At 29.3% G+C, this 23,637-nt stretch overlaps 1 protein-coding gene across 1 annotated transcript; it reads left to right on the top strand.

Moving 5' to 3' along the window:
* The first annotated feature begins 19,261 nt into the window (after positions 1–19,261).
* LOC107446220 (uncharacterized) lies at positions 19,262–21,613 on the top strand. Its single transcript, XM_016060815.4, has one exon. The coding sequence runs from the start codon at positions 19,650–19,652 to the stop codon at positions 20,784–20,786; it is 1,137 nt and encodes a 378-aa protein (XP_015916301.1). The 5' UTR covers positions 19,262–19,649; the 3' UTR covers positions 20,787–21,613.
* Positions 21,614–23,637: the final 2,024 nt, after the last annotated feature.

The raw sequence follows: 23,637 nt of genomic DNA, 5'->3' as shown, positions 1-23,637 counted from the left end.
ATTTCCCTGAGTGACAAACTGGCTGTTACGAGAGTGCTTTGCTTTACTTCACATGAAAAAGCAACGCGTTTTCATTATCAGGCTAAACTCAGTTCCTGCCATCTGATTCGGCTCCACAGATCACGTGATTTAATACCATAGACCTTTTTCTTTCTTTCTTTCTTATTCTTATGAGGATGCCATACCACTTAATAAACTTTTCGCCGCATATTCTCTTTCATCTTCGCAACTACTTTAAAATTGAAAGTATAGAAAGAGTAAGTTCAGACTAACCACCTAAAGTGAGCCATAAAGTTTCAAATACTGGAAAGAAAATTTCAAAATATCAATAAATTAAGAGAAGATCGCTTAGGATTACGCAATGGAAAAGTTCTTTTATAATAGTTTGTTTGTATTTTGATTTTTTTTCAGTAATTGAAACTTTATGACTAACTCTACATTCCTGCAAAGTCTGAACTCACTTCTACTTTCTTTTAAATCAGTAATAGAGGTGAAAGGGAATTCGTGACGAAAACTTTCTCCCGTGGTATGGCGTCCTCTTAATGCTTAAGGTTTATGCTAACATATGCACCTTAAAGGCGAGAATTTTGAGCTACATCAACGAAATTTAGCCACTTTTAATCAATGCAGTCAGTCATTGTATATTTTGGCAAACGAGTCCGTAGACGGTCATGCAAAACTATGGAGACCATTTATCCGACATGCTATTCCAGGCAAAAACCGTGATCTGCAAACTTAATAAATTAATAAAAAAAATAATTTTTCAAATAAAACTCCTATTCTTTATCAAATTACTAAATACGTAAATTTTAAAATTTTCTACATGCCTTATTATAAATAGTAAATAGTTTTAGTCCCGCAGTGGACTGATCGTTAAGACACGGTTCCCAGCAGATCTCCAAAGTCAAGCATCACTGACTGCGGTCTGTGTGCCGCTGGGTGACCACTTGGATCAGTCCGCATAGGGACCGAGGTTGTGCGGTATTGGTCCTCGTTAAACTGTTCTACCGTGAAGTGCTCGATTTCGCGTGCAGGTTGTCGGACTACCGAAGCTGGGGTGCCATCCCCTCTGTAGAGGATCAAAATTATGATGAAATGTCCTCGGATCATCCTCAGGGATGTTTCCCAGACCGTCGCCAATAGCCCATTGTGCAGATCTAGTACGTCGTAAATGAACTACGAGAACAAATAATTTCAAGATTTAATTACTTATTTTTCATTTAAAATGTTTCATAGCTGAAGTCGGAGATCTCAGTAAAAACTTCATTTTAGAATAAACATGATTATACCGTAAACCGGGGCGAGTCTACCCATTTTTTCAGTTTGTCAACTTTCAAGTGGTCAAACTTTTGTAAATATTAAAGAAAAAAGGCTTTTAATAGGTGTTTCGGAATCGCTATTTATCCCTCTTTAAAGCTGTGAAATCGATTTTAGAAAATATTAACAGTTACGCTGTTACTGTATATTTTTATAGAACTGCTGACAAATCTCTCGTATGGGGCGAGTCTACCCATTCTACTAAAATGAATGTTAACATTGTAAATAATCAAATTTTACTATTAAATTGTTAGTTTAGTTACTATATAGGATATTTATGAAGTAAAATTCATAACTTTATTATATATTCCATTTTTTTATTCATAAAATAACACAAATTGAGTATTTGATCGATTATCACATTTTGATCACAGTTTTGTTTTTATAATCATTAACATTATAAAATAACATTTTTTTCCGATTATTGTTGATAAAAATAAATTAAAATTAATATAAATTTACAATTAAATAATTAATAAATAATAATAATTAAAGATTATTAACAAAATCATGGCATTTTTTTGTAACATTTAAATCCATTTGTTTTGCGAATATAATTTCGAACCATCTGTAATAATAAATAATAATTTATTTAACTTGCATTAAATAAAAAAAGTTAATTTTGTAACATAAAAATTAAAAAAATAGGTAAAATAAGCATATTTTATATTTACATTTATGTTTAACCTATAAATTTTCTTATTAGTGATAAATTTATCAATGCAGAATTAAAATAATATACTCAAATTCATTTAAAATGACTTAATTTTAATATAAACAAAGTTCTAAATTATATTATTATGCTTTATTAAAACTAAATACGAATGGGTAGACTCGCCCCGCGAATTCTGGCTTTTTGTTTACAACAGCAAAACTTACATTCTTTCTGTTTTTTTTTCATATAAAATTAATGTAATCTTAGTCTTAGATAAGTTTATCACTTAACCGAAGTGAAAATAGTAATAATAATAATATACTTACGGAGCACCAGCTAAAAGTTTGCTGATTTTCAATACAAGTCTCTCAAAAGACGTTTGAACAGATCGCTTAAAAAGACACCAAATAAATAGAAACGGATCAAACTACTACAGCGCCATCTTCCTTAGAGTCTGAACTAAGTCCTCCATCGGTAAAAAAATTTATTTGCAATTTAAAATAGTGAAAATTAAATAAAACTAAAATGGGTAGACTCGCCCCGGTTTACGGTACTTCATTATAGAAATTATCCTCTAAGTAATCAACTATTTGAGACTAAATTATTTTCGAAATTTTATTTTAGAATAAACATAATTATGTTTCAATAAAAAAATTATAAATAGTAGCCTCTAAGTAATCAACCATTTGCGACTAAATTACTCTCGAAACTTTATTTTAGAATAAGCATAATTATATTTCAATAAAGAAATTATAAATAGTAGCCTCTAAGTAATCAACCATTTGCTATTGAACTACTTTCGAAATTTTATTTTAGAATAAACATGATATTCCAATATGGAAATTAAATAGTATCTTCTAAGTAATCAACTATTTGCGACTAAATTACTTTAAAAAATTTATTTTAGAATAAACAAGATTATATTCCAATAAAGAAATTAAATAGTAGCCACAAAGCAATCAACTATTTGCGACTAAATTAACATCTAATGTAGTTCGAGAATAAGTTCACCCACAATATTTTGTCAGATCAACAATACTGTACCCCGCGATTCAATTTTTGGTGGTAAACCCATGGAAGGGTCGTGTTCTATTGTATGTTGTTGTCGTACCTAGGCAGGAAAGAACAGCGGCGGATGGAACAAAGTTCCGTTTTTTCAACTTTCAGCTTACCAGGCCCTCCCGTCCAAAACTAGGCTTCTGTATTGAAAAGCACAGATTGGAATAGAATAGAATAAAAAGAGGTCTTCAATGGGACCTCTCTTGTCGTTGAATAAAAGAATGTGGGGGACCATGAAAAGATGTGACTGTGATGCGGAAAAAAAGTTCTATGGAATAAAGTATCGAATGAAATTGGGGGGTGGGGGTGAATTTCTTTCCTGCATAAAATCGCTACTGGTTTTACTATTTATCGTAGCGGATGAAACTGCTTTTGTATTTTCGAGACGATTTCTTTTTAGATTTTATTTACTTATTTTTTTATACCTCTGATTTGAAAAATGACATTTTGTAACTTTTTGATGTCACCGCACTTACAACGGTATTTTATATAATGAATTATGAATTATTTGGATGTACAGTTAGATTTCATAGTGAGATATTTCTTTTAAATGAAATTAAGGTGATATAAGAATGAAAAAGAAGTAAGTTTGAATTGTGACTTTCTGTAATATCAGAAAACAGATATTTTTGGTATAGTTTTTCTATATTAAAGGACCCGTTTTAGATGTGCTTTTTTTTAAACTAAACTTTTACCACATCATTTTAAACTTTCCTTTTTTTATATCCATGTATACTTATAGACGTTTTTATTTTTGAGATGTTGCATTATTTTATAATTATACAGAAAATAAACCCAAATATTTAAAAAGAGATATTTTTTAATTGATGTTTTTAAAATTTTATATAAGTGAAAAGGCTTAAATTATTTCGAATAAAAATTTGCATAATCAATTGTTTAAAACAGTGAGAATTATTTTGCTTTTTTTTAAGCAAATGCAGGATTTCATAACTAAACAGACAGTAAATGAAAAAATTAACGACCCTAATTTTTGTTATAATTGAAATTTTCCTATTTTAAATTTAACAGCTTTCAAGTTTATATTAAATTAAAATCAGCGTACTATATTGTTGAAAACTACCTGCATTCTTTTGAATTTTTTTGTGTTGCCGCATTATTTTATCGGTATACGGAAAATATACGCAGATGTTTTGTAAAGTACTTAATTTTTTCTTAAATAGATGTTATTAATTTTTAATATTATCAAAATATATTTTTAATCTATTTTGAATAAAAATTTACTTATTTTACTTTTTGAAAATGCATGAATTCTTTTAAATAGTGTATCATACTGTAATTGTGCGAAAAATAATACCAAATCTGTGTTAAATCTGTGTCTCAAATTTAGCTATAATTTTAATTTTATACTTTATAAATAACAATATGTTTCAATTTACTTTGCATTAAAATTTAAAATACTTTAATTTTGAAAAAAGAAACACTCTTGTATTTTTTGTACTTATGCATCATTTTAGAAGTAGATACGGAAAATAATCTTAAATCTTTTGAAAAGTATTTAAAAAAAGTATTTTTGAAAAAAATGTTTTTTAAAAGAAGAAGTATATATATTTCTAGTTATTGATGAAACTTATAAAATTAACCATTTTATAATTTACTTACGTTACGTTTTTAGTTTATTTACGTAATTTATTTATCTTAATTATTTGTGCTAATTTAATTGAAATTCCAATTTTATTTTAATTTTTTTTTTAAAAATAAATGTTTAAAGTAAAAAAATTTATTTATTGAATATTTGACATAACTTAAGTTCTTATTTGCCAAAATTAATAATTTTTTATTTATTCGTAATTATAATATCCTCAGTTAGTTTGACCTCAATATTATTTCCTAATAGCTTTAAAAATAAAAAATCTTTTTAAAGTTTTATTCTTTGTTTTTGAGTTGACAAAATATGAAGAAAATTATGACAAAAAAACAAGCAACAAAGTTTTATTTTGCATTCTAATTGACATTAAATTTTTTTTCTCATCATTAAAAAAAAATAATAATAAAATATTAATGCCATATTAAAAAAAAATATATAATATAAAAATTATCGGATATTTTAAAATTTCTCTGTAGTTCAAGTTAAGAAGAAGTTCTTAAATAGCAAAAGAACCTATAAAACTATACAAACAAAGAATGGGACCACCAAAGTAAAGCGGCAACGTTTGCATTACAGAAATCAGTTGCACGACCACACACAGAAGAAGTTAGTCAAAAATAAATAAGTAAGGAGAAATTTGAACTCTTACCTACTGTACTGCTTCCGCGAAACAATGGGCGAACTATAAGACTAGCAGGTCTGCAATTTGAAAATTGCAAGTTGCAAATCTCAATTTTGTGTTTTTTTATTCCTTAACATTTTGTGGTTCTAATTTAATATTTTTTTACTTTAAAAATTTTTTATTCTACGGTAGGATCCCACCAATATAGGATTCTATATATAGGATAGGAAAAACAATTTGGAATATTGTTCAAATATCTTCCTCTGTCTGCCTTTTTCTTCATAGCCGAATTTAAAATTCGATAATTTTATTTGGCTTAAAAACCTGATGATGCATATATTTTAAATTTTTCCTACGATTTAATTCGGAGAAAATGAAATAGAAAGAAGATAAAACATTTGTAGTAATCCAATTTCAGTTATTAGAGGTAAAATGAAAGATGAAATTTGTGGGGTTTTTTGCTCAAATTGTCGACGATCATTTTGCGGACACGATAAATTTAGCTCTAATTCCAAACATATACAGAACTCTTTATTTGCAATCATGCCATTGTAAAGATATTAATTTTATTCAATTGCTGCGACGCATTTATCTAAACAAAACTGCTCTTTTTCAATGATTTTCTGCTGTATTTTGCTTAAGGAGCATCCATTTTTAAGGACTCTATTTGGATTTTTCTTGAGAACAATTTTCTAATGTTGAAACAACTTATTGAAATCACATCGAGTTTTCATCGCTCAGCGAGATTTTCTGAGGAAAAATTCCAAATGCAAATCTAGAAAATGTATGTTACATGCCAAGAGTTCTGAGATTAGTTCTCAGTTGCGCCTATTGTCAAGAAATTCAAATGGTTCTCACGATTTAAAAATAAACACTAATTATTATCAATTCTACGATCAGGGTTACGCAGTTTTATCCCTATACAAATATGGAATAAAATTTATAAATAGAGTTTTATAATGTAAATAAGTTATTTTAATTTTTAATTTGACTATGAAACATGAACGAGGGAGGAACACCACTTGAACAATTATTCGAATTTAATGACAAATTCGATTCGGGCCGTTTAGCTTGATTTCAATTAGAACTAATTTGAATCTTACGGAAAGGTAGCAGCTTGAATACTTTTTCTCATCCATTTTCATTATTTATATATGTTTTAACTGCAGCATACTGTCAATTATATATTTCAAAATGAGATGCAATGGCTTAGTGGTTAGTGGCTGTTCTTATGAAAGACTAGAATTCGATGTTGTGTGGTGACTTGAAGTACATTCATTCAGCTTCCAATCCATATGAACCAAATTATCAGGAAAATAAAAGCGGCTTGTGCGCAATGTTGACCTTATTGTCACAATCATGCTCTTGGAAAACAGAAATAACGAAATTGCCAACTGGGAAGGAAATTTCTAAATATCCTTTTATTTTTCTTTATTTAATTTTTGCAAATAAACTTATGGATATTTACTCTATTTTGCAGTATCTTTCGATGCATGTAAAATACAAGGTCTTCATTCAATCACGAATTGAGATATAAAGCGTACACCATTTTAGATTCTTTATAATTTTTTTCTGACAAAATTATGTCAATACAATTCTACAATCAACAGTTTCTGTTAGGTAATTAAATCGTATATAGTTGCTTGTTTTTAGATTGTTAATAAGTATCTTAATTTTAATTTCATCTAAATCGATATCCATTTTTTTTTTCTATAATGAAATTAGATTTTTAAAAAATCACAGAAGTTAGAAACATGCAGTTTTAAATCGCTGACTCAAAACCACATATCATATAATTTTATTGCTTTAAAGTTTTAAGGAAAATAGCGTAGAAGTTCTAAGAATTATCAAGCGCTATTTCTCCTAATTTAATAAAGCGACTCTTTTATTTTCTCCTTTTTCGAAAGGTATTGTGTTGTCTTATAGCACTTGATCCTCAAAAAAATTTTTAATACAAAAAAAAAATATTAAAAAAGCTCAAATTAAAAAATTTAACCTGAAATCCAAGATAGCCAGATTAGAGGCCTCTTAATCTTTATGATACGTAACATTACTCATGGATTTAATTCTCTGGTAAAATACAAGAAATAGTTTATTTTCGTTAAAAAAAAAATTCAAGATCACTAATTGAGAATGTATAACAGTATACGATTATTATATTACTAAAAAAAATGTAGCTTTTGGAATTCTAACGATTTTCAGTTTCTTAAGAGCCCTGATAATCAAGGTAGAATGTATGAAGGGTGAAAAAATCTCTTTTTTTAATCTTCGAACTAATTCTTCTATATTAAATTATATTATTATATTATAAATATTCCATATTAATATTATTGAATTAAAAAATACCTCTCTCTGAAAACATTATAACTAATAATTAATTACACTAAATTTGTACTCGATTGCCCGAAACAAATCAGTTATTAAATTCATATCATTGTTAAAATAGTGCTTCTTTAACTGTGTTTTCGTTTACTTTTGTCCCTTTGGGGGGGGCGGAGGGGGGCTTACCACGAAATATTTTCCCTTTTTTTACGTTTATAATTATAAAGGATTCCATTTTATGGAAATAAATATAAATACAAATCTTATTAAATATTAAATTTGTCGAAATTTTTGCCTAGTAATTAAAAAGCATTTTTCTTTAAATTTTGCTTCATTTATTTTTGTTTAGTTATTTAGCTAAACTTGAAGCATTACATCCCATATTTGAAAAGATTAGTGATATTTTCTTTTTCTTTCATTTTTTTGTAAAGTCTGGAACCTCAGCTTGCTTTTAAAAAATAAATAAATAAATAAATAAAAAAGAAGAAAAAAAAGTAACAGCTGCAACAAAACATCTCTTCTCAGGAAAAAGTGCGCATTAATAATATTCTGTTTACAGCGGACACTATTTTTTAACTAAAATTTTGTGAATTATCTTTCTTCAGAAAAAAATTTTCAACCTTGAAGGTTTTAAATCATAAAACCAGCGTTGAACAGTCAACCCAATTCTGAGTTTACGACTATCAATGTTCAACTCCATAACCTTGTAATTTTGAACCTAACCCAAAAAACAAAAGAACTCTTAGATCAAGCACTGAGATAAACTAGCCTTCGTGGAGAACTTTTTAATGGAACTAATCCACGTTGCCGCTTCATGGAAAGGTAATCCAGGAAGACCTCCTATGGTTGACCCGACGTCAAGGGGACTCTAACCCATGATCCGTCTACCGATGAGGGTATTATAAGTTTATAAGTCAGCACTGTGTGGTCGGTGCGAGAGGAATACAAGGTAGCCTCAATCTGGGAAATATAATTCCAATAGTTTGAGTAAAAAGAAACCAGCATTTAAGTCAGGTGTGGAAAATTACGGAAACCTCTCACGATAAGCCCGACGGCAAGAAGATTCTAACTCATGTCTATAGCTGAGGATATTTTACGTCAGCTCTATGGTCGGTTCAAGCCGGGAACAGAGTATCAACCAGTCAACGCTGTCATTTGAACTCGGGTCACCTCAATGGGAGGCGAATACTCTATCCACTGAGTCCCGCGTTTCTAATAAGGTTTTAAATCAAATCGCATTTTCTTTTCAAGTTGAACAATAGCAATGTGTAATCGAGTTTAGGAAGTACAACAGTAGTATGGTTCAACGTAGCGTCATATTAAGATTACAGCAATTTTGAAAAATTCTACGATTCAATACACAATTAAAATATTTCAAAATGTAAGCTTCCTTCTACGAATAAGTATTTTTTAATAAAATTATAGGATTTAACAATTTTTTAATTGATATAGAAAAACATAAATTGTATTAAACTAAAGCTTTAGTCACAGAATTGTAATAATCTCATTACTTACTTCATCTATTTCAATCAATCCTTATCGTTTGACATTCGAAATTTAAAGAATAATTTAAAACTGTTCTAAAATTCTATTTTAAAGACCATGTAAATATGTTATGCAACAGTTTACTGACAATGTATATTTTCACATTTATTTTTAATTAGAAATTGAAAAACTTATATTTAATTTTAAAATTTATACAATACTATAAGTATAGTGGAAATATTTATTCCATCTCGTTGAGGAACTTTGAACAGAACTTTCTAATTAGAAATATACTAAAAACAGAACTTTCTAATTTTATACACAGTCCCGCGAGGTACAAGTCCAGAGCAATATCTACAAGTTAGCAACACATTATAAATAACTATTTTAGAATTAAAAGGTATTTTCAGGCCAAGTTATGAAAATAAGATAAAATCTACTAAATAAAAAAAAAAAAATTACAAGTTCAAGAAAATTTAAGTTGTAATAAAAGAAGACCTACAGGTACAAATTTGGCAGGCATTTGCATTACAGGTAAAAAGATCTAAACTTGTCTTAGTCGCAAACTGATTGAGATAGATTAATTTTCGAATTTTAAGTAATCAGGTTATTTAGAATTACGTTTCCTAATTTTGATTTATTATCGTCGTTGAACAGTCGACCCAATTTTTGGAATATCGGCTACTAATGTTCAACTCAGTAGCCTTGTAGTTTTGACTCCAATCCAGAAGACAAGGAGACTCCTGGATCAAGTATTAGGAAAAATTGGCCTTCGTCCTGGACTATTTGATGGAACTAACTCGCATTTGCGTTACATGGAAAGGAAGACCACGAAAACATCACGTGGATAGCCTGACGGCAAGGGGACTCTAACCCATGATTCATCTACCATTGAGAATATCAGCACTGTGGTCGGTACAAACCAGATGCGGAATTTGTATCGACCAGCCATCGCTGGGATTCGAACCCAGTTCACCTCATTGGAAAGCGAACTCTCTATAGACAAAATTTCTTGTCAACAAGAATTTTTCTTGAACAATTATAAAACTCCACTTTGATATTCTCGCCCCTCAAACTTCTTTGCCTGATGAAAGTGGGATTAAAATAAATTTGGATAACCAACAGCTGCGTTTCCTTCGGTTGTTTTACCAAGTCTTTTTAGGCAAATGACACTTTTGTTTTGTTTACCTTCAAAAATTCTTACAAATCTTTACTTCTTCACCTTACTTCAATAAGTCCCATCATCAGTTATAAAAATATCATAATTCAAATACACTTCTGTGATTCATCATGTAAAATCTTAAAATTCAAATATGGGGAATACATTCGTTGAATAAAGTGCTGTACAATAACTTTTTTACTGCTACAAAATTGCAACTACTGTGTCTACATAGTCTTAAAATAAGAATATGCCCACCCTTCAAAGGAACTTATGATTTTGGCGGATGAAAGTGATATTCAAATCCAATATTTATCAAACTGAATGGAATATCAATTTAGACAATCAACAGCTGTGTTCTTTTCTGTTGTTTCATGAATTCTTTTAGAAAAATGAAACTCCGGAACTTTTCCGGAATGATACGGAACTTTTCCGGTTATACCCATTTCAAAAATTCTTAAAAACCTATACTTTTTTACCATACTTTAATATGTGCTATGGATTATAAAAAAAATGACATTATCGAAATACCTCTGTCATTCACCAGCTGAAAGCTTAAAGGTCAAATATGGGGAACACAATCGTTGGATGAGGCAGAGACACAGGGTACGAAAAAAATATAATTTTACTGGAATATGTATATATATATTTTTTTTTCATTGGAGCAGAAAAGTTTGAAAGGAGGGGAGAAGAGCTCTCAATTCTTTTGTTGGATGAAGAATGAATCAAAGGTCCTCTCTGGGATTTGGATTACCTCATCTGAATGGGTACTGACAAAAAACACACAGAACCCCCCACTCCTCCTCACGAAATCCAAAAGCCTTACCTTTAAAATCGTTGCCTCTGTTTATTTTGTCATACCGCTTTATTTGGATAGAATTATCTTGTTTGTCATCTTCAATCTCGGGTTATGTATCCAAGATTTTCTAAATCACACTTAATTTTTTCTAGTGCAAATAAATTTCACTGCAAGAAAAAAAAAAAAAAATTCAATTGTGGCAAAAAAATGTATTCAATCTTGTCTACTGACAACTTTAATTTCCAATTACTATTTATATCCAATAACAATTTATTTTGATATGCTGCTTTATTTGGATAGAATTCATATCTTGTTTGTCACCTTCAATCTCGGTTTATGTATTGAGAATTTTTAAATCACACTTAATTTTTCTAGTACAAATAAATTTCACTGCAGAAAAAAAAAAATTCAATTGTGGCAAAAAAATGTATTCAAAATCTTGTTTACTGACAACTTTAATTTCCAATTACTATTTATATCCAATAACAATTTATTTTGATATGCTGCTTTATTTGGATAGAATTCATATCTTGTTTGTGACGATTTCTAAATCACACTTAATTTTTCTAGTACAAATAAATTTCACTGAAAAAAAAAAAAAAAAAAAAAAAAAAAAAAAAAAAAAAACATTATTCAGTCGTTGCAAAAAAAATGTATTCAATCTTGTCTGCTGACAATTTTAATTTTAAATTACTATCTATACCAATACCAATTTCTTTTTATGTACCTCTTTATTTGGATAGAATTCATTGATTGCCATCTTCAATTTTGGTTCATGTATTGAAGCTTTTTTAAATTAGTCTCAAATGTTTTGGTGCTAATAAAATTCACTGACAATTACAGCAAAAAAATGCATTATCTCTTTTTCTAACAACTTTAATTTCCAATTACTATCCCTATCTTTGAGTGTGGAAATTCAAATAATTAAATTAATAGATGTAAAAAAAATGAAATTAAAAAAAATGCTAGCCCCGAGTGTTTCTAATAGATTTATTACACTAATATTATTATTAAATATAATTGATTAAACATTTTTAATAACCTCTTTCTTTTTGCATTGCAGAATTTTTAGCTTGAAACAATCATTGTACATGATCAAAACGTATCAAGGAAAGTACAGTGAAACCTTCAGGAAAGACCACCTCCATGTAGCTACCTCCTCCATGTTTTATTTGCCTTATTTTCTTAACACTAAAATAAGACAATATATACGAACAACACAATATACAATGTGAACAATGTACATAGTGTAATTTATAGAGGAAATATTTTTATACGGATGAAGTGTAAAAAAATGAACAAATTAGCATGAAAACATTTCGTAAAGAATTCTAAGATTTCCAGATACTTAAACATTCGCATTGAAGGTTTTGCTTGGAACTTTAATATTTCATTACTTTAGATAAAACAAGAAATGAAACAAAAGGATTTCTTCTGACAAATCACGTTTCAAATCGACACAATATTTTATCGTTTTACTAATAATGAATTTTGGATGATTGATGTACTAAATGGAATATTATTACAGTAAAAAGAATAAAAAAAAATATCTTATTAGTGCAATCGGCAAAATTAAAAGCTGTATTCGTTTAAAGTATTTCTTGTCTACAATATACTATGTGTACATATATTTTGTGTAATTTATTAAACCCTACTCCTTTTTTTTTTTTTTTTTTTTTGCATTGAGCTATGCATTTATTATGAAAACTAAATTATGGGAGTTTTCCCTCTAAAATCTCAAAGGGAAAAATTTAATTTAATTAAATATATATGTCTAAAACTATAAAGTGTAAGTTAATTGTTCTATTTTTAATCTATATAAATGTCTATTGTAGATGGAACGATCTTCGTCAATATTTTTGAGATAATTCTTTCTGAACCCATGGTCATCCAGTCGTAAGAACTTAAAGAACTTAACGTAATTCATAACATAATGCATAAATAAATTCATAACTCTTTTTATGCACAAAAATTCCAGTCGAATGTAAAGTATACAATTAATTCTAAAAATTGAGCAGAAATTTTCAATTTTCGAATATATATAAAAGCAATTTAGTTAAGGTTCCGTTCAAATAATTCGTAAGCATGGTAAGACTTAGCTAAGCATCATGTGTATCAGCACCTTGTAATCAAAAATAAGCTAAGTACTAACTCCCTCCTAAGTAATAATTTCACGACAATCCCCCCCCCCTCCATTGTTTGAGGATTTAATAAAACTGTTTTAATTTCGTATAAAACGAAATTTGCGTTTAACTGATTTTATAAGACTTTAAAATTTTTTGAAGAAAATTTTTCAATTCTATTCTTGTAACAGATGTAATTTCAAAAAGTGTAACTTTTTTGCTACTTTTTTTACACCTTTAAATAAGAGATATAATGACATTCCTTTAGCATTGTTTGCACCCCCTCCCTTCTCGTCAACAATAATGGTAAATGCACCAAATTTTCAGACTGAAGTCCAATAATTAACTGTGTGCCATTTTCCTCGAGGTTCGAGATGGTGGTTCGTTAGATGTTGCGTTGAAAGGTTTACTGATTTACAAAAGGAAAAAAAGAGCGCTTATTTTTTTTTCCGAGGATGTTATAATGCATATAATTTTCCTCATTTAATGGAATTTACTGACGATATTATGCTAACATATTTACGTATACTCGCAAAAACATAGTTATGTTTTCAACGATATTATATTTCGCTTCATTTTCCGCATATGATGTTACTTCCTAGTGAATTGAAAAAAAATTCCGATTATATTATGCTATGAAAGTTTTGATGTTATTTTAAATGTTCTCATTTTTTTTCTTTTTTTTTTTTACATTTTTGAACTATCTATAAATATTGCACATTATTGAACCGTCTATAAATATGTAACAAAAATAGTCTATAAAAAAATAAAATAAAAACATTTTAGCAAGATTTTTCAAAGCTCTGTCGCCAAGCACTATAAAAAAAGACACAGTTTAAGTGCCTTACCCTTGAAACAAAGCGATTATTTTACATTATATATATCATATTGCCATTAAGAATTATCTGGGCTTCAGAGCGGACAAATATTTTAAAAGTTATTAAACTTTTTTAAAAATCCACCCATTCGGCGAAATTTTTTCACTTAGATGAAAATTATCAAATTCCCTACCTTTGGTCTACTATTTTGCAAATTCTTATGAGCCCAGATAATGCAGCATTTTAGTAAGTTTTTAAATCGTAAAAAATTAGACCACTAACGCTTTTCATCTTTACAAAACTGTGGTTTTTCTCCATAATGACATTTTGCGCCATTTTCAGAATAAGCGTAGACTGCGCTGGCCACAGATATGCTAAACTTGTCCTAACAGTCATGACTAATTGTAGCAAACTCACAGCAGTTATGAAATTAGCACATTATTCGCAACAAAATTAATTTAATTTCACTGAGTTCTTATTTTTTCACACTCAAATTAAAAGACTTTAAGAAACCGAATCTATAACCCAAAAAAAGGTTCCAGATAAGAGAAACCAAGGGTGGTCTTTCTAAGAACAGAAAAGAAGCGAAAGTATCTCCTGGGGGCATCTTTCAGACCACACAAAAAGCGATCAATTTAAATATTTGACCATCTGGTGATTTGGCGAACTATGGTCGCGTGCGTGGTCTTCAGCTTTACGACCTGACAGTTATACAGGCAATTTATCAAGCGCGCCATTTTAGATGTTCGATATGGAATCGCCATCGCCAACACATCAAGATACTTTTGTTGCCCCCGGAAACAATTATCTATATCAAGATTGAACACATGTTAAAAAGAAATGATATCTGTCTTTTTTTTTTTTGAATGAAAGTGATCTCTTTGTAAACACCGCTAAGTGTAATGTAACTCCATCCTTACAGAAATATCAAACATATCCGCAAAAAAATAGTTTTTGCTTTTTCTTTGAAATTTTCGATTTGCCATTTTTAGATATACATAAAAATTGAATGAAAATTACGACTTTTTCGTGAATTCTCCTTCGACAGATAAATCACATGGTATAATCCAGGTTTTTCACACTGAGCTCCAGATTTCTTTGGCTGGCATCAGCACAAAACTAATTAAAATATAAAAGTATTTTCTTAGTAAAAAATCATTTCCTTATCAATAACTTATTTAAACTCGATATTTATTTATCATCTTTTCTTAGTTTTCTCTGCTACTATTTCGTTTTCGATTATTATTCCGAGTTAAATTGCTTAAAATTAAAAGCGGGGCTTTTTTATTATAAAGCAATTCTATTGTATTGTCTTATTAAGCAACATTGTATGATAATGATATTTAAATCAAAACTGAACTGGTTCAACAAATAATTACTACAAAACTTTAAAGTGACTGATTCTCTGACAAAATTCTTTATCAATATGCAAAGAAGCATAGAAGATTTTTTTGACTCCTACGCACTTAAAAAAAAGGAAGCAATGTCGCGGGCAAAACGAACAAATAATTACGGCAAAACTTTAAGATGACTAATTTTCTAATAAATGTCGCCGACAATAGGCATGGAAGTTTGAAAATAAAAATAATACTTTTCAGGAAAACTTATTATAACTTGAAAATAGACAAATCATAATTTTATTTATTTGTTTTATTTTTCCGCACTTAAAACAAGGGAATCGATGTTGTGGGCAAAGCTAGCTGAGAGTCTTCTTTAATTTATAATCTGAACAAATAATTTCTGCAAAACTTAAAGTGACTGAATTGCCAACAAAATTCGTGGGTACTTAATACTTGAGGGTGCCCCCGCCAAGTTGTGATAGCCAAGATGGGCGATTTTGAAAACCAATCGTTATTCTGATTGGTTTAGATTTTAATCATGATTCTGATTAGTTTAGAATTTAGCGTTGTTTTTAAATGAATTTTTAAATGTAATTTCAGAGATTCGTTAGTTCAACTTTGGATACCAGCTGGTAAGGTTATTTTTGCGATTCTGTCAACAAGATAAATCTTAAGTTTCTGTACGATTTTAATAACAATGAAAAAAAAACAGTGATTGACAGGTGCATGAATGAAGGTTTAATTAGTAATAGATATAAATGTCCTGTTTGTGTGTTACCACGGCGTTCCGGGCAAACAAGTATGGCGCCAAACATAAGTCACCAATTTCGCCAAGGGGCACCCTCAAGTACATTTTTCCCAAATTCGTTAACAATATGCAAAGAGCTACGATGGCTTAGGGCATAGAGCGTCCGCCTCCAATCATGTGAACCAGGTCCGAATCCCAGCTATAGCTGGTTGATACGAATTCCGTATCAGGCTTGCACCGACCACAGTGCTGACGTGAAATATTCTCAGTGATAGACGGATCATGAGTTAGAGTCCCCTTGCAGTCAGGTTAACCATGGGAGGTTTTCGTGGTCTTCCTTTCCATGTAACGCAAATGCGGGTTAGTTCCTTCAAAAAGTCCTCCATGAAGGCAAATTTCTTGATCCAAGAGTTCCCTTGTCTTCTGGATTGTGTTCCAAATTACAAGGCTACGGAGTTGAACATTAGTAGTCGTAAACCCATAAAATTGGGTCGGCTGTTCAACGACGGTCATAAAATAAAATAAAACAATATGCAAAGAAGCATACAAATGAAAATAATACTTTTCAAAAAAATTTAGTGAAAACTGATATTGATAAATTGATTGAACGCTGAGATTAATAAATTATAACTTTAAATTTTTTTTTACTCCTACACACTTCCTAAAGGGGAAGATATGTGGACAAAACAGACAATGAGTATTCTTTAACTTTTAGCCTCAACAAATAATTGCTGCAAAACATTAAGATGACTAGTTTTCTAACAAAATTCGCCGACAGTAAACAGAGAAGTTTGAGAATAAAAATAATACTTTTAAAGAAAATGTAGAGAAAACTTGAAAATAGATAAATTACAACTTTAAAATTTTTCTAGTCCTACACACTTAAAAAAAGGGGACGAGATGTGGACAAAGCACACAAAGAGTATTCTTTAACTTTAAGCCTCAACAAATAATTTCTGCAAAACATTAGGATGACTAGTTTTCACCGACAATACGCAGAGAAGCTTGAAAATAAAAATAATACTTTTGAAGAAAATTTAATGAAAACTTAAAAAATAAACAACATATTAATAATATATATTTTGACTCCTACACACTTAAAAAAAAAGGAGAAAAGATGCAGCAAAGTCTGTTGACACTGGGACAAAAAATATTTCTTCTTTTTTTAATGTAGAAGTAAATAATAAAAAAACTAACATAAAAATCCCCCTCATAACACCCTCTCATCATTTTGTAAGAAAAATTATAAATTATACGTCGGGCGATCAGTTCTACCTCAACATTATTCCATATTGTAACACATCACAAAGGGTATTATAGGTAGTGAATAGAATTGCCAGGAGAGACAGGACTATGAAAAAAAAAGAAAGAAATACCTATAACAAGACTGTTGTGAGAGATTACTTCGCTGTATTGAACAGCTGAGACGAAAAGAAAAGCTGTATAGAAATGGCCGTGTTTTTTTTTAAAGAAAAAATGAAAGTTCTCATGCCTTCTTTTCTTTGGGAGAAAGAATTTGAGATACCCTCGAAAAACTCTCTAGTACGATTAAGAAAATCTAGAACGGAAATACTAGTTTGTGACAGTCTTTTTTTCTATCCGCCTCCTGCAAAACTACGAATCAACTTTGTATTATTTCAAATATATAATTTTCTTTTTAAACGTAAAATTCTAAAGTGTAGTTTATCCTTCATATAAAGGGGTTAGAAAAATAAAAATAAAGCCGCATTTTTTTTAAAAAAAATTGTTCAATTAGAGGATTTCTAAAAAAAATTAATGAAGCATAACTACTTGGAAATTACATTTCAATTTTTTCCAGAGTTGTATTTGTGTATCCTGAAATTTGAACATTTCTAGAAATTTCTAAATTACCCAACTAGAAATAATTCTAAAGAATAATATGATGTCAAAAAATTTCACCTTTGAGGAAAATTCGCTTTATGAACTAGATTGCAAATCCTTTTTAATTCTCCTAGGAGTGATATTTATAGTTATTGATTGTTATTATATATCGATATTTATCGTAAAAATTGATGATATTCACTGTATATTGAAAGAATACTTTCGAATATTTCTCTAACCGGGTACTTAGAGCATAAACAAATGACATATTTCCAACTATTAATGAATGACAATTGAAAATTATAAATAAATAAAATTAATGTAAATAAAATACAAATAATCTCAGCGGCATTTTACAACAAGTTACAATCGATACTTCAAATTAAAGAAATGTGAATAATTAAATTCATAGTCTCTTTTACTCTTTGTCAATTGCGATTTTTATCTCATCAAATTATATTTCGGAATTTTTTTTATGAATTATGATTATGAATTGTATAAAAAAATAAAATTAATATAAATTGCAATAAATAGTAAAAAGGTCATTTTAAAGTGAATAGCACATGAGTTCAAAGTTAGCACTGTTGTTATTACCTGTTATTGTTTCTTTTAAATATTAATCTTAAGAAAATATTGAATCTCAAGTTTCAAATCTTTCAATTTATATAGCATTGATTTTTTCTAAGTTTAAAAACTTCAATAAAATAAAGTGATGAAAATTACAATTCTCAAACTAAGTTATTATTACGTATAAATTAGCAATTAATATTAATTATTATATCACTGATATCAAAGCTTAGTATCTTATGAAACAAGAAATCAGATTGCATAGCTTTTACTGAATTAAGAAGAGCAAATTTTTTTTTATGTAAGCAATATCAAGCAATTGCAAAAGCAAGCTAATTTTTATTACAAATTTAAAATGCGTTCTGTTTAAAATGCGTTTTTTTTTTTTTTTTTTTTTTTTTTTTTGACAGAACAAACAACATTTAGTGTTATAACTGATTAGTTGTTATCATTCATTTAAAACAATTATAATTAGCGTACTCTTAAACTGTAAGATATAATAAGCAAAATACGGAACATTGATGAAAATTATCTAAGAGTATAACTAAAGAATACTGTGAAAAAAAGATTTTAAGGAACTTATTCCATTACTAATTGGTTTGTTATTTTTAATGAGTGTTCCGACAAAGTAATTCATTTACCATCATAAATTTTATTATTTGACGAAATTGTTTTTTAAACAATGAATTTTTTCTTTTAAAAAATCAAAGCGCCTTTAAAAAATGATTCTGAAAAAAATAAATAAATAAATAAAGATAAATTGCAAGCAGAGAAGATTCAAGGTAGAGATCTGAGTTCCTCGGCACGAAAATATTCCCTTGATTTTCCCTGTAGGCGGTCCGACGCTTCCCCCTTGAAACTTTTCTCCTTCGTCATTCGTTGAAAGTGAGAAGCTCACGCCTCTTCTTCTGACGTCAGAATTGGGGAAGAGAAGTTGTAGAAGAACCATAGAGGCATTTCAAACCATTCAGTACGTAGTTGTGACTTCGATTTCACAGAGTTCGGACGTTTATTTTTTCTTCAATCTTTATTTCTCTTTTGTTTACGTATTCTTTAGTTGTGTTAAAGTTACCTACTGGATATGATACGGCATTTTTAGTTTTCGAAGATCAGCGATAGTTTCTTTTACATTTAGTAATTGTTTTGGGATTATTTAAGAACATTTTATAGACTTGATTATTTTTGAAATGATGCAAGCTCCGCAAATCGTACAAAATGGAGGAATGATTTCTCATATGAACAATATGATGGGGCTTCATATGAATGAGGCTAATAATCACAGTGCTCCAGTTCCATCCGTAAAAGAGAAGCAACAAGAAAGGATTCGTCGCCCGATGAACGCTTTCATGGTTTGGTCACGAGCTCAGAGAAGAAAGATTGCTCTTGAGCACCCTAAAATGCACAATTCAGAAATCAGCAAAAGACTTGGTGTTGAATGGAAACAACTGGATGAAAACGAAAAGCGCCCATTCATCGATGAAGCCAAGCGTTTACGCCAAGAGCACATGCGATTGCATCCCGATTACAAGTACCGTCCCCGACGAAAACCTAAACCGGCAGCTAAGCCAGCAGAACCGGTCATGCCTTATGGAGTGCCTTATTATCCAGCCTTTAACCAGAGAACTTTCATGGCTCCTCAAGTGGGAGTTTACGATGCTGAAAATCGTGCAGCTCTAGTTAATGCATCTTATCCCATGCATTTTCCTTCCTATGCTGCAAGCGGCTATCCTGCCTCTTCTGAATCTTCTCCAGGAGCGGTGGATTTTCAGCACAATCAAGTGTCTGGATCAGCAGCTCTTTACCATCGGATGTATTCTCAGCCAGTTAACCAGGGTATGTTCAATTCTGATTTGTACAATCGCAACGAAAAATCCAATGGGTCCTCTAGTCCTAGTGATCAACACCACCAGAACAGCTCTCCTATACCCGCAGAACCCATCCACACACCTCCAACTGTTTCTTCTGGACTTAACCTGCCTTATGCAACCAAATCAGAAATGCCTGCAATTTCAAGCTCTTACAACATGCCTTTGGGCTATAGTTCTCAAACTTACAATAGTGCAATGCTGACACCTCCTTCTTCAAATTCCCCAAATCAGCACAATATTATTTCTCCAGGTCCCAGCATTAAAACAGAAATGGATAATCAAAACAGTAGTCCTAGTGCTCCAGCTCAGCAAAATCCAACATCAGTGTTCCCCGTGCCGCCATCAATGTCCTATTTTACTTCACCAGAGTTTTGGCCTAGTACAACAACACCTAGTGTAGTGAACCCATACCCCTTTTACATGTCACAAGGACGTGGCATGCCATTACAGATGTAAAATTGCATCAAAACAGGACTAAAGGACACTGGTAACTGGAAGTTTTCTATTACAATTGTGAAATAGAACTTTTAAATTTTTAATTACTGTTTTTCATCTATAATCTTGATTTTTCTGAATGATTTTCAAACAAATTTTGAATTTAACTTTTAAGATATCGATTAAAATTTTTACAATGTGAATTAAAAAGGTTTTTCATGTAAGTGTTTTTATTGTTTACAATTTCTGATTAACTTGATGCTTGTCACAAGGTAATTTTCATTCGTTTTTAAGAAAATCTCAGTGTTTTTTTTTCGTATTTTGTTATCCCAATTTAAGAACTTTAAATTTCAAATTCCTAATTTGAGAAACTCTTGGGTTGTGACATTTGATTTATTATGACAATATTTTTTTCAAAAAATTATGATCAAATATGCCAGTAGGGACACTGATGTTAGTAAATTAAGGTTTCACTACATAGTTCAAAAGTGCTTTGTATTATTTCTTTTAACGTTTGCCTATTACATGTTATTTTCATTTGTTTTTTGACAAAAATGTAAATCATTTGAGACTGCAACATTTTTTTAAGACTGATATTTTTTAATTGGAATTTTCTATCTTAGCATTTTCATGCATCAATTAAATTTTTATGAGCTTCAAATTTGTGGTTGCTATGATGTGATGTAAATATGAAAAAAAGTAAGGAATTCATTGTATATACCGCATCAGATGCCTTACTTTTTCTTGTATATTGTTTTATTGATATTTGATTACCCAAGAAAGTGCCCTTACTAATGTAAAAAATTTGTATATTTCATTGAATCATCGAATAAATTGTTTGAACTGTACATTCTGTTTTTATTTACCACATTTTTAATATTATATACTGCTTGGTTTAGGTTTTAATAATTTGATGATTTATAAGTTATATGAGTAAATTTGAATTCCTTTTCTGAATTATTCGATATTATATAAGAAGTATTGATGAAATAATTAGTCATTATAATTATTTATAAAATTGTAAAATTTAGTGCTTACTAACCATCATTCTAAAGTTATATTTTAAACAATTTGTTTATTAGACTTAATTTTTGGAATTTAAAATGTTTTTCAGTTTACCTATATTTTTGTATCACTAAAAGTCACTAATTACAAATTAATTTTAAAGTATTTAGCTAAGTTCTACGCAATTAGCTAACTTTATCTGTAGTTAAATTTCCCTGTTCTTTAACACTTTCCAAACACATTAGCGATAGAATTAAATAGTTGGAACTTTCTTTTATGAAGCATTTTATGCAAACCTGCGCTACTGTTAAGATATAACGAAATTTTTAGGTCTTCTACAGCGTTATCGAAAATCATAATGGTAAATCAGGTAAGTGTGTAAGGTTTTGTTTTATCACTTGTATTTTTCCTACATTTAACATTTTTGTCATTTCTCTTTACCCACAAAGTTTTTTTTCCCCTTGGCTAAATTTTTTTTACTTGGAAAAATGTTACTTATTTTTAATTTCTCAATAATTTTATGCAAAACAAATTTGATATGAATTAGTTTCTGATTCCATAATATTTTTGCATGGGTGTCACTCTTCAGTCCCGAGGACTGAAATCGGTCTAGAGAAAGGATCCAGATGATTGAATTCAGTCTTCCATTCAATATATACTTCCATTTTAATTCTTAGATAGTTTTCAAAAAAAAAAAAAACTTTTTTTCCTGATGAAAATTTTAAAAAATTCAGTTAAATGAATAAAAAATAATAATTACCTTTTTTAAACAAGAAAAAAGAAGCATATTTTATATGGAGTGTTATTGACTGAAATTGTGTGAATAAAATTTGTACTGTTTAATTACAATCTATTTGAGTTCAAATTGTTTTTTTTTTTTTTCATTCGATATTTTGAGATGCTGGGCGAAATTAAACTGATATAATTATTTCTAAAAGTGAGGTTGCAGAAAACAATGTTGCAGTGAAAAATAGAAGTATGAGTGGCTCCATGAAAAAAGTCAGAATTTAGCAATTGTTGTCGAGATATGCAAGGTTATATTTAATTTTGTTAGCTGTAAAAAATAAGTTCATAAAATAAAGAAAAAAAAATTTCTAGAAAAAATTATCAAGTCATTGATATAATAAATGAACCATTCTCATGGAAAGTGATCTATTCTGTTTAATAACAGACTGTGATAATTGGTCAAAAAATAAGTTCAGTATTGAAATTTTTTTACAGTGGCACCCATGATTTTTGCAGTAGAAATAAAATTAAAAGTGTAGAGGAATCTTAACATCTTAAAAAATATTTGAGGAAGATGGATTTAACAGTAACTTTTTACTCCTGGAGCAAGACTAATGAGATTTTATTAAATTTTAATATAATATTTGAATATCATCAATTATGAAGACTACTATAAAATTATGAAGTCATACTATAAAATTAAGTAACTTCTAATAAAATAATAAATGATAAAATTAACTTGATAAAGGCTAAGCAATTTTAACTTGCATATTAAAGCAACTTTTTTTTCCTTAAATTATTATGATGACACTTTGTTAGATTTTAACATCATATTCGGAAAACATAATTTGTGAAGAACAAGTTATGTTCGGAAAACATAAGTAGTGATTTGATTGATGGTAAATGCAATTTTTATACATTGCTCAAATTAAATCAATTTAAATCTGTTTGAAAATTTGTGAATAAGACTAGCATTTTTCAAAATCGAAATTTTTGTTGCTTTTGAAACGAACATTCCCGATACTCTGACTACTGATATTAAAAACAGTTAAATAATTATCTAAAAAATTTTAATAAAATAGTTTTATTAGACGCATTTTTCTATAGTAGACGAAAAAAGGAGAATAATTTTTATAATTCA

Source organism: Parasteatoda tepidariorum, chromosome 6, assembly GCF_982258835.1.
Source record: "Parasteatoda tepidariorum strain Cologne lab strain chromosome 6, Ptep-v5.0, whole genome shotgun sequence".
Taxonomy (NCBI): domain Eukaryota; kingdom Metazoa; phylum Arthropoda; class Arachnida; order Araneae; family Theridiidae; genus Parasteatoda; species Parasteatoda tepidariorum.
This window is presented reverse-complemented; position numbering and strand designations above follow the sequence as displayed.